The following is a 16,652-nucleotide window of genomic DNA, read 5'->3' as shown; positions in this document are numbered from 1 at the left end:
TGTTTACGGTCTAGGACAGCAGACCAGTGGGTTTATCAACCCTTTTCATGCCAAGGTCCATTTATTTATTCATGCATTTTGAGCTACGGAACCACCGTTTGATGACATTTAGCCTCACAGACCCATTTGAGCCACGGACCACCGTTTGATGACATTTAGCCTCTCAGACCCATTTGAGCCACGGGACCACCGTTTGATGACATTTAGCCTCTCAGACCCATCTGAGCCACGGAACCACCGTTTGATGACATTTAGCCTCTCAGACCCATTTGAGCCACGGACCACCGTTTGATGACATTTAGCCTCTCAGACCCATCTGAGCCACGGACCACCATTTGATGACATTTATCCTCTCAGACCCATCTGAGCCACGGAACCACCGTTTGATGACATTTAGCCTCTCAGACCCATTTGAGCCACGGAACCACCGTTTGATGACATTTAGCCTCTCAGACCCATTTGAGCCACGGACCACCATTTGCAGGAGCAAAGCCCACTTACGCTGAGGAAGTCCTTCCTGTCTCTGTAGATGTCTGTCCCTTTGATGTTGGCCAGGACACTGCAGCGCGGGCTGTAAGATCAACACCACATGTTAACCCATTCTGAACGGGCACCCATTTTGGTGTTGGCATCATGTTATGCTTTAGCTATTGAAAAATAGCAGATCTACAAGCTCATATCGCGCCACCGAGTGGCGCGATACGAGCTTGTAGGTCTGCTATTTTTGAAAAATCGAAGACACTTTTAGAATCTGATCTCAGGTCAGAATGGGTTAATAATGAAACTGTCAGGATGTAATAGACATTTTTAGAATCTGATCTCAGGTCAGAATGGGTAAATGTCCAGGACGCTGCAGCGCTGCAAGGTCAGCACAACATCTCAGCGGCTGCCTTCATATGCTTGTTTGTCGTGTTTATTTCGAATATGCCAATAAAACAGAAACAATTCTTTGCATTTCGCATCGCAAAGAAAAACTATTTAAATACATAGATTAGAATATAGCAAGAAGAAATAAAAGGAAAAGATAAAAGACAAGGAAAGAAATCTAAGCAATATGCACCACTTTATTCATTCTGAATACATACACAAATAAAAGGCAAGATGCATAAAACTACAGTAATAATCCTACTATAAATGTGCCACGTCTCTGTGTGTGTGTGTGGGTGCTATGACAAGTTGACAACGGGTACCGTCCTAAAGTCGGCTCTTCGGTGCTACTGAACATTTCTGACGAGCGGAAATCATTTCGGCACTACAGCGCCGAAACAGCAGTAAAATAGGAGTATGAATCGTCCCTAAGACAGGATGGAATGTGAAAAATCAAACGGATCCGACTTGATCAGATGTAAATGGTACTTACAACTGAGCCCTGATGACCACGGAGAGAAGCTCCACTCCCAGGCCCGCAGCCAGACCCAGGTCCAAACCCAGGAGGATGGACGCCAGACACGTCCCCAACCACACCACCTGGAGAGGAACCACCACACATTAAATGGTGCATTTATATATCGCCTTTATCCAAGGCGCTTTACATAGATTGTGCATTACATTCACCCATTCACACACCGATGGCAGCGGAAACCATGCAAGGCACCAACAACCAGCACATCAGGAGCAATTAGGGGTTCAGTGTCTTGCTCAAGGACACTTCGACACTAACTCTGGGGGAGCCCGGGTTCGAACTGGCAACCTTGCGGTTACCATCCAGCCACTCTACCCCTGAGCCACCGCCGCCCCTAAACACCTTACACACCTGGACACCCACACATTAAACACGTTGGCAGGTATCGATACACTTTTAGACCGACATGTTTGTGCCAGCATGGATGATTACATTTATTTCTTGATCGCCTCTTGTCTTGATTTTTTAAACATGACGTCATGGGCCGCTATGCTCCATAGCAGGCTTGATAAGCCCAAAGCTTATTGATACTGGGTACTCAATAAGCTTAGCTTACTGATAACGGGTACTACTCAATAAACTTAGCTTACTGATAACGGGTACTCAATAAGCTTAGCTTACTGATAACGGGTACTCAATAAGCTTAGCTTACTGATAACGGGTACTCAATAAGCTTAGCTTACTGATAACGGGTACTCAATAAGCTTAGGTTACTGATAACAGGTACTCAATAAGCTTAGCTTACTGATAACGGGTACTACTCAATAAGCTTAGCTTACTGATAACGGGTACTACTCAATAAGCTTAGCTTACTGATAACAGGTACTCAATAAGCTTAGCTTACTGATAACGGGTACTACTCAATAAGCTTAGCTTAATGATAACGGGTACTACTCAATAAGCTTAGCTTACTGATAACGGGTACTACTCAATAAGCTTAGCTTACTGATAACGGGTACTACTCAATAAGCTTAGCTTACTGATAACGGGTACTACTCAATAAGCTTAGCTTACTGATAACGGGTACTCAATAAGCTTGGTATCAGATTTCTTCGGGTATCGGTTATCGAGCTCCATCCCTATCGGTGTGTGAATGGCCTGCATGCGTGAATGTACAGTAATGAACAATCTATGTAAAGCGCTTTGGATACAAACGATTTACTATATATACTTTGTTACATAAATATTTATATACTGTACCATACCTAGATGGTTGGTTACTTACACAGTCTAAATGTAATGTACACTAATATAGATATACTGTACCATACCTAGATGGTTGGTTATATAGATATACTGTACCATACCTAGATGGTTGGTTATATTTATATACTGTACCATACCTAGATGGTTGGTTACTTACACAGTCTGGCCTGTCTCGTCTCCACAGGTAAACCACGTCTCTGAACTGCATCAGCATTCCCTTCAGGTTGACGATGACCACGGCGCCCAGCACTGACTGTTAACACAGAGGTCAAAGGTTACGATTCTTTCAGAGCGAACGCTTTTAACTGAAATCTTTGCTTCTGTGGGGGGGTCCCTGGAACAACATACATTCAGATGAGGGTCGGCGGCCAAATACATATAAACAAGGTTAGCTTTATTGTCCCTTGGGGGAAATTGGTTTGCAGCCAGATCATAGTAAAAATACACACAACAACAACATTCAATACAAGACTAAGATCTAAGAACAGGGCACTAGAGACAGAGACATTCATGACATTCAATAGTAGCAAAGTCAGCAAAAGTGCATTAGTGGGCAGTATGTGCAAAGAGGCAAGAATTAAAAAAAAAGTGCTATCTGCTGTTCAGCAGTTGAATAGCAGCCGGGACAAAGGATAGTTTGAACCGATTGGTCCTCAGCCGGAGGTCCAGACTCCAGTAGGACTGGTTTACCTTTGGGAGGGTGTTACCTTTGGGAGGGGGTTACCTTTGGGAGGGGGTTTACCTTTGGGAGGTTTACCTTTGGGAGGGGGTTACCTTTGGGAGGAGGGGTTACCTTTGGGAGGGGGTTACCTTTGGGAGGAGGGTTTACCTTTGGGAGGGGGTTTACCTTTGGGAGGGGTTTACCTTTGGGAGGGGTTTACCTTTGGGAGGGGGTTACCTTTGGGAGGGGGTTTACCTTTGGGAGGAGGGTTTACCTTTGGGAGGGGTTTACCTTTGGGAGGGGGTTACCTTTGGGAGGGGTTTACCTTTGGGAGGGGGTTACCTTTGGGAGGGGTTTACCTTTGGGAGGGGTTTACCTTTGGGAGGAGGGTTTACCTTTGGGAGGAGGTTACCTTTGGGAGGGGGTTTACCTTTGGGAGGAGGGTTTACCTTTGGGGGGGGTTTACCTTTGGGAGGGGGTTACCTTTGGGGGGGGGTTTACCTTTGGGAGGAGGGTTTATCTTTGGGAGGGGGTTTACCTTTGGGAGGGGGTTTACCTTTGGGAGGAGGGTTTACCTTTGGGAGGAGGGTTTACCTTTGGGGGGGGGTTTACCTTTGGGAGGGGGTTTACCTTTGGGAGGGGGTTTACCTTTGGGAGGTGGGTTACCTTTGGGAGGGGGGTTACCTTTGGGAGGGGGGTTACCTTTGGGAGGGGGTTTACCTTTGGGAGGGGGTTACCTTTGGGAGGGGGTTACCTTTGGGAGGGGGTTTACCTTTGGGAGGGGTTACCTTTGGGAGGGGGTTTACCTTTGGGAGGGGTTACCTTTGGGAGGGGGTCCAGTAGGACTGGTTTACCTTTGGGAGGGGGTCCAGTAGGAATCCCAGGGATAAGGTGACGACCATCACTATTATCGCCGACAGCAAACCAGCGACCTGGAGGACAAGATAGATTAACTTTAACGGTGCCGGAGATTAGCGACACACACACACACACACACACACACACACACACACACACACACACACACACACACACACACACACACACACACACACACACACACACACACACGATGACGGAGTCATACCTGAGTCTTCCCCCCCGTGCTCTCCTGAACGGCGCTCCTGGACAGAGCCGTGCTCGCCGAGAACGAGTTGAAGGACGCTCCGAAGATGTTGCTGGTCCCGAAGGCGATCAGCTCCTACAGCACAGGACCAGGGGGGGGGGGGGGTGGGAGGTAACTGAGTATATTAAGCCCTTTTGGTGTTTTAAAGCATTATGTTATACAATTTACAATTTAGGCATTTAGCAGACGCTCTTAATCCAGAGCGACTTACATTAAGCAAAAAAGCATGGGAATACATCACATAAGAACATTTATCATGAAACATGCGTAAGCTAAGAAAGTAACAGTGGAATATCTATATAATGAAACTATACATATAAACTATACATATATACTATACTATGCTATACATATGACCTATGACGTGCTATGACTACATACAATGCAATTATAGTGCTGTCTACATAACATGCTATAAGTCTGTATCAAATGCTATCCAAGTCTACAGAAATGCTATCTAAGGGGGTAGGGTAAGTGCTATGGGCCATGATGGAGTCTGAAAATACTTTAGCTATTGCAAAATAGCAGATCTACAAGCTCGTAGGAGCTTGTAGATCTTAAATGCTTAATGTTAAAATGTGGCTCAAATCTTTGAATATATTATATTCTTTCAGAGCGAACGTTTTTAACTCAAATCTTTGTTTCTGGGGGAGATCCCTGGAACAACATACATTCAGATGAGGGTCAGCGGGCCAATTACATATACTTTTGGGGATCCTTGACATGATGTTTGAGAACGACCGACATAGAAACATGAGGCACTCCAACATAAAATAAGCGAGACTGGCTCAGATGCAATTTCTCATGTTTATTTGAGAACGCTGACGCGTTTCAGCAAAAACAACCTGCTTCAGAGCAGACAAAATACTTTCTTTAAGTCTACAATAGAGAGTGACATCATCATTAAACCCGGAAGTTATGCAGGAATGCCTACAAAAAACTACTTTCTGGCCTTGACAGCCCCATACACACAAACAGAAAAGTCCAATCTGATTGCATTAAACAACATTAAACAATGTTAAACTCACTTTGCCTTTTGCTTTGCCACTCGATGTGCCATTCACTTTAAGCATGCGCATACCCTCTATAGTGTAAATAGTGTTACATATGTGCTACACGCAGCTACAGTAGTGGCTGCTTTTATATACCGGTATGCACAAAATGTATTCAGAATGAATGAATTCCAAACAGAGATTCATGCCCAGCTGTTTACATGGAACCTGATTAGCGTTCGTTTACAAGACCAAAGCATTCATGTAAACGCAGTGTGATTAAGCAGTGCCCACCTGGTTTCCATCGATGGTGTAATCGTGCTTGACCGAGTAGACCTTGGCGACGGAGAAGGCCACGGCAAAGCCTACGATGGCCATGGGGAACGCCTCCACCGCCGTCTCCTGGAAGATGTGCAGGTTGGGGGCGCTGGGGGCCTGGTACCTGGGAACGGACCAGGTGACGTTAGATTGGGTTGGGGGCGCTGGTACCTGGAAGCGGACCAGGTGACGTTAGATTGGGTTGGGGGCGCTGGTACCTGGGAGCGGACCAGGTGACGTTAGATTGGGTTGGGGGTGCTGGTACCTGGGGGCGGACCAGGTGACGTTAGATTGGGTTGGGGGCGCTGGTACCTGGGAGCGGACCAGGTGACGTTAGATTGGGTTGGGGGCGCTGGGGGCCTGGTACCTGGGAACGGACCAGGTGACGTTAGATTGGGTTGGGGGCGCTGGGGGCCTGGTACCTGGGAACGGACCAGGTGACGTTAGATTGGGTTGGGGGCGCTGGGGGCCTGGTACCTGGGAATGGACCAGGTGACATTAGATTGGGTTGGGGGCGCTGGGGGCCTGGTACCTGGGAACGGACCAGGTGACGTTAGATTGGGTTGGGGGCCTGGTACCTGGGAATGGACCAGGTGACGTTAGATGGGGGGGGGGCCTGGTACCTGGGAACGGACCAGGTGACGTTAGATTGGGTTGGGGGGGCGCTGGGGGCCTGGTACCTGGGAACGGACTAGGTGACGTTAGATTGGGTTGGGGGGGGGGGGGGTGCTGGTACCTGGGAATGGTCCAGGTGACGTTAGATTGGGTTGGGGGGCGCTGGTACCTGGGAACGGACCAGTTGACGTTAGATTGGGTTGGGGGGCGCTGGTACCTGGGAGCGGACCAGGTGACGTTAGATTGGGTTGGGGGGCGCTGGTACCTGGGAACGGACTAGGTGATGTTAGATTGGCCCACTGAGCCGGGTCAGTTTGAGCAGGTTTGAGAAGGCCGGTTTACAGACACAGTAATGTAAAAAGAAAAGGAAAAAAAAGGAAATTAAAGAAAAACATGTATTTTGGCTGCATATCTGTGTGCAGTTGTGTGTTTGACTATGACAAAGTAAGCCGACACGAGTCCTTTTTTACAAAAGAGTCATTGCATGTCATTCATGTGTTTTTATTGTGTTTTCAATTTTGCACTTCATTTTTCTGTGAATGCTCTGTGTGGTAGTGTGCAGCAAATGCTTAGTTGTGTGTGTAGCCTACTCAATGAATGGTATGTGTGTGTCATTTGGAAATATAGCTGTGTGTATAATATACCAAATGAAAGCACGCGTTCCATTTTGGGAACAGTTAAATAAGAGATTCGATGGCATGCATTTGACCTCAATCTGTAAGGTGACCGCGACCTGTCGGGGCAGCCGACCTGCCGGTCACTCCCACTGAAGCTCCACTAAAATATACTCCCTGTAATCAAGTGATGTCATACACAGAGAGGTAACAAGATTATGTTTTCCTCCCAGAATTTTCCCCAGTGAGGGGTGGGAGAGGCTGCACAGCGGACGGCTGGACTTTGAATTTCTCTAACTATAAACTTTCATGACAGCAGACAGCCTAAGTACAAATATAATTTATGAAAAGTGAAGTCTGTTCACAGAAGTTGTTGTAGGATATGTGGGGATTATCTGATGAGGTACCATTTGAGTGTGCGAAACCTTACATATACTAAATAATACTAAATTGTTTATAGGGTCAATATAAGTAAAATAATATAGCTTTTCCACAGGAGTATCTTTTTATATTTTTCCAAAAAGAATACAAACAGCCAATAGCATATTAAAAAGTTATCCCCCTCACTGGTGAAAATTCCGGGAGGAAAAACGAGCAAGCACTGGGGTGAGTTGTCCAGTATTCCAAAGAGAGAGAGAGAGAGGTAGAGAGAGAGACATTCAGAACGTCTTACCCTTCAGGAATGTGACCGACCACGTCGACCTTAAATCTGTTCCTGAAGTCGTAGGCGTAGGAAATCCCACAGGCGATGACCGTCTGAGAACGGAAACCGTCAGAAACACAGCGTCAATGTCGTCGAGTCCTGCACCGTTGCTACACTCCCACTTTCTTTAGTAATATCAGTGTTGTTTTTGGCAGCAAAATTTGATTTTAGTTGTTTTTTTTGTCGTAGTCTCTTGAATAGTTTTCATTTAGTTTGACTAAGTCTACAGTTGATTTATTCGACTAAAATGTATGTTGGCGGGCCTTGATGCCTGTTGTAATGGCTGATTTTACACTTGCTGAAAATAGCCGATCTACAAGCTCACAACGCGTCGCAGTAGATCAGCTATTTTCAGCATTAAAACAGAGTGTAAAATGACTTATAGTGGATCTCTTGTCCACTAGTCCCTTCCTAGACATTTTTAGTCTAGTTTTTATTTTTTGACGAAATTGACAAAAAGTATATTTAGTCTTAGTTTTAGTCATCATAGCTTAGTTTTCATTTAGTTTCCATGTAATTTTCGTCAGTGAAAAAAGGTAGTCGACGAACATTTTTCGTCTTGGTTTTAGTCGACAAAAACAACACTGTATACATACTCCAGCAAAGTTAGTCAGTACTCGAGTAAATGTACTTTACATTATTTTACAACACTGCCGGTTTCAGGATGAGGAATTGGTTAATGATTTGTCGGTGTGATTTCCCTTTGAAGTTTTGGAATTTCCTTTTATAATACAATGCCATATAATCAAAGACACTGTAGTCACTATAGTCATAAATAAGAACATAATGTATGATACTACTGTTTGCCACATTGACACTGACTCAGCTAAATACAGTCACTCAACTAACGCACTTAATGGTGGCGGTGTCAAAGGTCCCTCGTGGGGTTGGCGAAAAGGGCCTTTCGTTCTGTGTGGAGTTTGCATGTTCTCCCCGTGTCCTCAGGCCCTAGAGTTTAGGGTAGGTACCCTCACATGTTCTCCCCGTGTCCCCATAGGGTAGGTGCCCTCACATGTTCTCCCCGTGTCCTCTAGGGTAGGTACCCTCACATGTTCTCCCCGTGTCCCCATAGGGTAGGTGCCCTCACATGTTCTCCCCGTGTCCTCTAGGGCAGGTAGCCTCACATGTTCTCCCCGTGTCCCCTAGGGCAGGTACCCTCACATGTTCTCCCCGTGTCCCCTAGGGTAGGTACCCTCACATGTTCTCCCCGTGTCCCCTAGGGCAGGTACCCTCACATGTTCTCCCAGTGTCCCCTAGGGTAGGTACCCTCACATGTTCTCCCCGTGTCCCCTAGGGCAGGTAGCCTCACATGTTCTCCCCGTGTCCCCTAGGGCAGGTAGCCTCACATGTTCTCCCCGTGTCCCCTAGGGCAGGTAGCCTCACATGTTCTCCCCGTGTCCTCTAGGGTAGGTACCCTCACATGTTCTCCCCGTGTCCCCATAGGGTAGGTGCCCTCACATGTTCTCCCCGTGTCCTCTAGGGCAGGTAGCCTCACATGTTCTCCCCGTGTCCCCTAGGGCAGGTAGCCTCACATGTTCTCCCAGTGTCCCCTAGGGTAGGTACCCTCACATGTTCTCCCCGTGTCCCCTAGGGCAGGTACCCTCACATGTTCTCCCAGTGTCCCCTAGGGTAGGTACCCTCACATGTTCTCCCCGTGTCCCCTAGGGCAGGTAGCCTCACATGTTCTCCCCGTGTCCCCTAGGGCAGGTAGCCTCACATGTTCTCCCCGTGTCCCCTAGGGCAGGTAGCCTCACATGTTCTCCCCGTGTCCTCTAGGGTAGGTACCCTCACATGTTCTCCCTGTGTGACCTCTATGGGGATGGGATCTCACCATTATGACCTCTATGGGGATGGGAACCGGCATCTTGGCTTTGTATCTGTCGTTGATCTCCTTGACGGCGAACACCACCACCATGATGATCAGAGACGTCACCAGGTCACAGATGTTGGTGGAGCTGATCTGACCGAAGAGGATCTCCAGGGTCTGAGGAGGAGAACACGAAGAGTTAACACACCCTGGGCACGTTTTCCTGTGGGTCTGGAAGTTCCGGGACCCCCCCCCCCCCCCCCACACGGGTGTGATTCCTTTACTCACATATATGATAGCGAGCGGTCCGCTGAGGCCCGGGACCGTCAGGCCCAGGACGAACTTCAGCTGCGACACCAGGATGTGGACGGCGGCGGCGGTGGTGAAGCCAGAGATCAGGGTGTCCGACAGGTACATGACCACGAAGCCCACCTGGAAGATCCCCATGCCCAGCTGGACAGGGAGATACAAGAATATATTTAATAGATCCCCATGCCCAGCTGGACACGCACAACGCCAGGCAGGGAGATACAAGAACATATTTAATAGATCCCCATGCCCAGCAGGACACACAACGCCAGGCAGGGAGATACAAGAACATATTTAATAGATCCCCATGCCCAGCTGGACACGCACAACGCCAGGCAGGGAGATACAAGAACATATTTAATAGATCCCCATGCCCAGCAGGACACACAACGCCAGGCAGGGAGATACAAGAACATATTTAATAGATCCCCATGCCCAGCAGGACACACAACACCAGGCAGGGAGATACAAGAACATATTTAATAGATCCCCATGCCCAGCTGGACGCACAACGCCAGGCAGGGAGATACAAGAACATATTTAATAGATCCCCATGCCCAGCAGGACACACAACGCCAGGCAGGGAGATACAAGAACATATTTAATAGATCCCCATGCCCAGAAGGACACACAACGCCAGGCAGGGAGATACAAGAACATATTTAATAGATCCCCATGCCCAGCAGGACACACAACGCCAGGCAGGGAGATACAAGAACATATTTAATAGATCCCCATGCCCAGCAGGACACACAACGCCAGGCAGGGAGATACAAGAAGATATTATTTTAACCCATTTTGACCTGAGGACGATTCTACAAATACCTTCTAAATCCTGACAGTGTTCTGAAAAACCCTATGTTTCTATTTCAGTCGTTCTCAAAAAATGTCTTGTGAAGGACCCCCAACAATATATGTAATTGGGCCGCCGAGCCGACCCCCATCTGAAAATATGTACAATCTGCATTCATAGATGTTCCTAGAAGCTGTGTCATTGGTCGCAAATCGACCAATTAATTGCATTTTTATAGCGTTTTATTAATTTTTTTATAGCACTTTACAATGGTTCATTCATTCATACATTGGGAGGTGAAGCGGCAAACAGTCACTTCTCACATTGGCAAGCTCACACCGACCGACTCATTGGAGGCAATGTAGGGTTCAGTGTCTTGCCCAAGGACACTTCCACATGTGGACAGGAGGAGGAGCCGGGACTCGAACCGCCGACCCAGGGATCATTGGACGACCTGCTCTACCTCCTGAGCCACAGCCGCCCTATGACAAAGCTTCTAGGAAAATCTTTGAGTGCAGATTGTGGCCCCTAGATGTGTCACGGCTAAGACACACACTTGTTAGAAGAAAAACTAAACAAAAAGCGTTGAAACCTTTTTTTCTTCTTTGTAATTATTTAATCGGCCCCAAAACATTGTGTTTATTGTCATGATTTGTCACAACTCCAGTTGGCTTTGTCCGCGGCGTAAACGTCTTTAAATAAATACTTTTGCAAAAGTCTATGAGGAAAATGAACGGGGAATTATTTTCCGGGTCTCTCGTCGTCATGAAAGGGGGCGGGACTCCGACTGTAATCAACCCCTGAACGTTATCAAAGTGACACTATAGCTGTAATCAACCCCTGAACGTTATCAAAGTGACACTATAGCTGTAATCAACCCCTGAACGTTATCAAAGTGGCACTATAGCTGTAATCAACCCCTGAACGTTATCAAAGTGGCACTATAGCTGTTATCAACCCCTGAACGTTATCAAAGTGACACTATAGCTGTAATCAACCCCTGAACGTTATCAAAGTGACACTATAGCTGTTATCAACCCCTGAACGTTATCAAAGTGACACTATAGCTGTAATCAACCCCTGAACGTTATCAAAGTGGCACTATAGCTGTTATCAACCCCTGAACGTTATCAAAGTGACACTATAGCTGTAATCAACCCCTGAACGTTATCAAAGTGGCACTATAGCTGTAATCAACCCCTGAACGTTATCAAAGTGGCACTATAGCTGTTATCAACCCCTGAACGTTATCAAAGTGGCACTATAGCTGTAATCAACCCCTGAACGTTATCAAAGTGACACTATAGCTGTAATCAACCCCTGAACGTTATCAAAGTGACACTATAGCTGTTATCAACCCCTGAACGTTATCAAAGTGACACTATAGCTGTTATCAACCCCTGAACGTTATCAAAGTGACACTATAGCTGTTATCAACCCCTGAACGTTATCAAAGTGACACTATAGCTGTTATCAACCCCTGAACGTTATCAAAGTGACACTATAGCTGTAATCAACCCCTGAACGTTATCAAAGTGACACTATAGCTGTTATCAACCCCTGAACGTTATCAAAGTGACACTATAGCTGTTATCAACCCCTGTATGTTATCAAAGTGACACTATAGCTGTTATCAACCCCTGTATGTTATCAAAGTGACACTATAGCTGTTATCAACCCCTGTATGTTATCAAAGTGACACTCAGGACAAAACAATGACACACGGGTGAGACTTGGCTTGAATACGATGACGAACTGACTCACAGTCACGTTGTCAGCATTTTAGCGGAGTCACCGTTATGGAAGCTGTGTTATTTTAGCCAGTGGTGTAAAAATAAATAAGTACATTTACCTACGCAATTCTGAGGTATTTGTACTTTACTTGAGTATTTCCAATTTTCTGTACTTGTACTTCTACTCCACTACATCTCAGATCCAAATATTGTACTTTTACTAAACTTTAGTTACTAGTTACTTTGCAGATTTTTATAATTTTTTACAAAACATACATTAACCACTTCAGCCCTATATATATACACACACACATACATTTCGGTCATTTCAACTTTTCAAATGTATAATCATATTTTGAAAATAGCAGATTTACAAGCTCACAATGCGACGAAGTGTGAGCTTGTAGATCAGCTATTTTCAAAATATACATTTGAATACTTGAAATGGGCCATTCTGCACAATGACTACCGACCGGTACTTTTACTTTTAGCACTTTAAGTGCATTTTGATTTGATATTGTTGCAGCATTGATTTTTTTTACTCAAGTCAAAGATTTGAGTACTGTGTGTTATCCCATTTTGGGCGGGAACCCATTTTGGTGTTAGCATCATGTCATGCTTTAGCTATTGAAAAATAGCAGATCTACAAGCTCATAGGGCGCCACTCGGGCTCGCGCTTGTAGGTCTGCTATTTTTGAAAAATCGAAGAACGACTGACATAGAAACATAGCTTTTTCAGAAAACTGTCAGGATGTAGAAGACATTTTTAGAATCTGATCTCAGGTCAGAATGAAAACTGTCAGGATGTAGAAGACATTTTTAGAATCTGATCTCAGGTCAGAATGAAAACTGTCAGGATGTTTTGAAGACATTTTTAGAATCTGATCTCAGGTCAGAATGAAAACTGTCAGGATGTATTGAAGACATTTTTAGAATCTGATCTCAGGTCAGAATGGGTTATTTCACCTGCATGATCCCAGTGAGGAAGGTGACCGAGGAGGCCACTATCACCCTCTGCTCGTCCCGCGTCAGGCCCTGGAACCCCGTGATGTTGACCGCAGGGGGTCCCTGATCTGGGACCAGCCGGGTCACCACCGACCCGATCATCAGGCACAGGACGGGGAACGGACCTGGGAGGGGGAGGGGGGAGGGGGGGGGGAGAGAGAGAGAGAGAGAGAGAGAGAGAGAGAGAGAGAGAGAGAGAGAGAGAAGCAGAGAGGAGAGAGAGATAATAGCAGAAAGAGGGCGAGAGAGAGAGATGGGGAGAGAGAAGAAGAAGAGAGAGAGAGAGAGAGAGAGAGAGAGAGAGAGAGAGAGAGAGAGAGAGAGAGAGAGAGATGGGGAGAGAGAGAAGCAGAGAGGAGAGAGAGAGATAATAGCAGAAAGAGGGAGAGCGAGAGAGAGAGATGGGGAGAGAGAGAAGAAGAAGAGAGAGAGAGAGAGAGAGAGAGAGAGAGAGAGATTGGGAGAGAGAGAGAAGCAGAGAGGAGAGAGAGAGACTTTTTAAGCTGCTTTAAGATATTTTGGATGGCCCACTAAACCCCACACACACACACACACGCACGCACGCACGCACGCACACACACACACACACACACACGCACACGCACACGCACACGCACACGCGCGCACGCGCACACGCACGCGCACACGCACACGCACACGCACACACACACACACACACACACACAGGCCCTTACCCACTGAGATGTGTCGGGACGTGCCGAGGAAGAAATAAACAACGACCGGAAAGAAGGCGGAGAAAAGACCATAACGGACCGGCAGGGAGGCCAGCAGGCAGTACGCCAGACCTGAGGAAAACAAGTAATTACAGAGTTAAATATATAGAGGCTAGCAGGCAGTACGCCAGACCTGAGGAAAACAAGTAATTACAGAGTTAAATATATAGAGGCTAGCAGGCAGTACGCCAGACCTGAGGAAAACAAGTAATTACAGAGTTAAATATATAGAGGCTAGCAGGCAGTACGCCAGACCTGAGGAAAACAAGTAAATACAGAGTTAAATATATAGAGGCTATAGCAGGCAGTACGCCAGTCCTGAGTAAGTAACTCAAAAGTAAGTAAGTAACTCAAGTTTTCAAATGAATGTAGTGGAGTAGAACCAACCTATATAGGTAGACGGAAATCGGAAATACTAAAGTAAAAGTATAAATGTAATGCCTCGACACTGTACTTAAGTACAGTACAGTACTTAGTTCCTTTCCACCACTGCTTAACCCATTTTCTGAAATACCTCATGTTTCTATATCAGTGGTTCTCAATATTTCATGTCAAGGAACCCCCACAATCATATGTACAGTAATTGGCTGAAAATATGTTGTTCCAGGGACCCCCCCCCCCCATCTGAAAATATGTTGTTCCAGGGACCCCCCCCCCCCCCCCACCTGAAAATATGTTGTTCCAGGGACCCCCCCCCCCATCTGAAAATATGTTGTTCCAGGGACCCCCCCCCCCCCCCCCAAATCAAAGATTTGAGTTAAAAACGTTCGCTCTGAAAGAATAATATATTCAAAGATTTGCGCCACATTGTCACGATAAAAAAAAAATAGCAGACCTACAAGTACAAGCTTGTATAGTGCGGCACTCGCAGATCTGCTATTTTTCAATAGCTAAAAGTATAACAAGTGTTATGCTTAAAACACCAAAAGGGGGTTCCCACCCCAGAAAGGGCTAAGATACACTGTGGTGTGTTAATTAGTGAAGATCAGAGCAGGTGTACTGCAGACCCAGAGAGATCAGGGTAATGTTACTGGTAATGGAGGATGGATGGCGTTATTTAGTCACTGAACACCAGAGTACAACCAAATGTACTCCATGGCATCGGTCCAACGCAAGAGGAGCCACATAATGCCCACAGGAGGTGTTGTACAGAGCCTTAGAGATAGACAGAGTTACGCAAACTGCGTTCACTTCATGGGGCTTCAGTCCAATGAAGTGCTGGAATCTGGTGCAAACGCACAGGTCCTGGTCGTACTCCTGGTGAGAGCAGGAGAGGACCTGGTGAGACGTAGGAAGTGCCCGGCCAGGAGTCAACCCACAGTGCCTACTAGTCCCTCCACGCGCCGGATGGCATGCCCAGTACCGGCAGAGTAGTTCTGGAGCAGCAGGACTGATCGAGGGTAGCTACTGGGACGTACGTCGGGACTTGATCAGCCCGGCTGGGTCACCCGAGTGAGGGGTATGAGGTTGGAAGACCCAAAACCCCCGAGGACCTTGGGATACATCACTGAGGATACGTCCCAGTTGAGGACCTTGGTATACATCACTGAGGATACGTCCCAGTTGAGGACCTTGGGATACATCACTGAGGATACGTCCCAGTTGAGGACCTTGGGATACATCACTGAGGATACGTCCCAGTTGAGGACCTTGGGATACATCACTGAGGATACGTCCCAGTTGAGGACCTTGGGATACATCACTGAGGATACGTCCCAGTTGAGGACCTTGGGATACATCACTGAGGATACGTCCCAGTTGAGGACCTTGGGATACATCACTGAGGATACGTCCCAGTTGAGGACCTTGGGATACATCACTGAGGATACGTCCCAGTTCAAGGTTGTTTATTAGTGTCCCCGAAGAGCAAAAGGTTTTACAGCAGGTCATAAGGCTTGAACCACATTATAAATACATCAGTCAGATCAAAGTTATTGCTGCTGGTCGCAAGCGTGCGCTGCACCCGGCCTACTTGTTGTACAGTTGAGGACCTTGGGATACCTCACTGAGGATACGTCCCAGTTGAGGACCTTGGGATACTTCACTGAGGATACGTCCCAGTTGAGGACCTTGGGATAAATCACTGAGGATACGTCCCAGTTGAGGAACTTGGGATACATCACTGAGGATACGTCCCAGTTGAGGACCTTGGGATACATCACTGAGGATACGTCCCAGTTGAGGACCTTGGGATACATCACTGAGGATACGTCCCAGTTGAGGACCTTGGGATACATCACTGAGGATACGTCCCAGTTGAGGACCTTGGGATACATCACTGAGGATACGTCCCAGTTGAGGACCTTGGGATACATCACTGAGGATACGTCCCAGTTGAGGACCTTGGGATACATCACTGAGGATACGTCCCAGTTGAGGACCTTGGGATACATCACTGAGGATACGTCCCAGTTCAAGGTTGTTTATTAGTGTCCCCGAAGAGCAAAAGGTTTTACAGCAGGTCATAAGGCTTGAACCACATTATAAATACATCAGTCAGATCAAAGTTATTGCTGCTGGTCGCAAGCGTGCGCTGCACCCGGCCTACTTGTTGTACAGTTGAGGACCTTGGGATACCTCACTGAGGATACGTCCCAGTTGAGGACCTTGGGATACTTCACTGAGGATACGTCC

At 46.8% G+C, this 16,652-nt stretch overlaps 1 protein-coding gene across 2 annotated transcripts in view; it reads right to left on the bottom strand.

Annotated features, from left to right (window-relative positions):
- The window catches only part of LOC310853282 (chloride anion exchanger-like), a 54,447-nt gene that overhangs the window by 13,134 nt on the left and 24,661 nt on the right, over positions 1-16,652 (bottom strand). For both annotated transcript variants that reach the window (XM_083757556.1, XM_083757557.1), the window contains exons 7-17: positions 13,980-14,090; positions 13,246-13,409; positions 9,733-9,897; positions 9,469-9,621; positions 7,608-7,690; positions 5,682-5,829; positions 4,357-4,470; positions 4,124-4,201; positions 2,766-2,861; positions 1,361-1,467; positions 502-571 (exon numbers count right to left, since the gene is read on the bottom strand). In XM_083757556.1, the coding sequence (XP_083613682.1) occupies positions 502-571; positions 1,361-1,467; positions 2,766-2,861; positions 4,124-4,201; positions 4,357-4,470; positions 5,682-5,829; positions 7,608-7,690; positions 9,469-9,621; positions 9,733-9,897; positions 13,246-13,409; positions 13,980-14,090 (1,289 nt within the window). The remainder of the gene's footprint in view (positions 1-501; positions 572-1,360; positions 1,468-2,765; positions 2,862-4,123; positions 4,202-4,356; positions 4,471-5,681; positions 5,830-7,607; positions 7,691-9,468; positions 9,622-9,732; positions 9,898-13,245; positions 13,410-13,979; positions 14,091-16,652) is intronic.

Source organism: Protomyctophum parallelum, assembly GCF_964188405.1.
Source record: "Protomyctophum parallelum genome assembly, chromosome: 22".
In the NCBI taxonomy this organism is placed as follows: Eukaryota; Metazoa; Chordata; class Actinopteri; order Myctophiformes; family Myctophidae; genus Protomyctophum; species Protomyctophum parallelum.
Note: the sequence above shows the minus strand (reverse complement) of the source record. Positions and strands in the feature narration are given on the sequence as shown.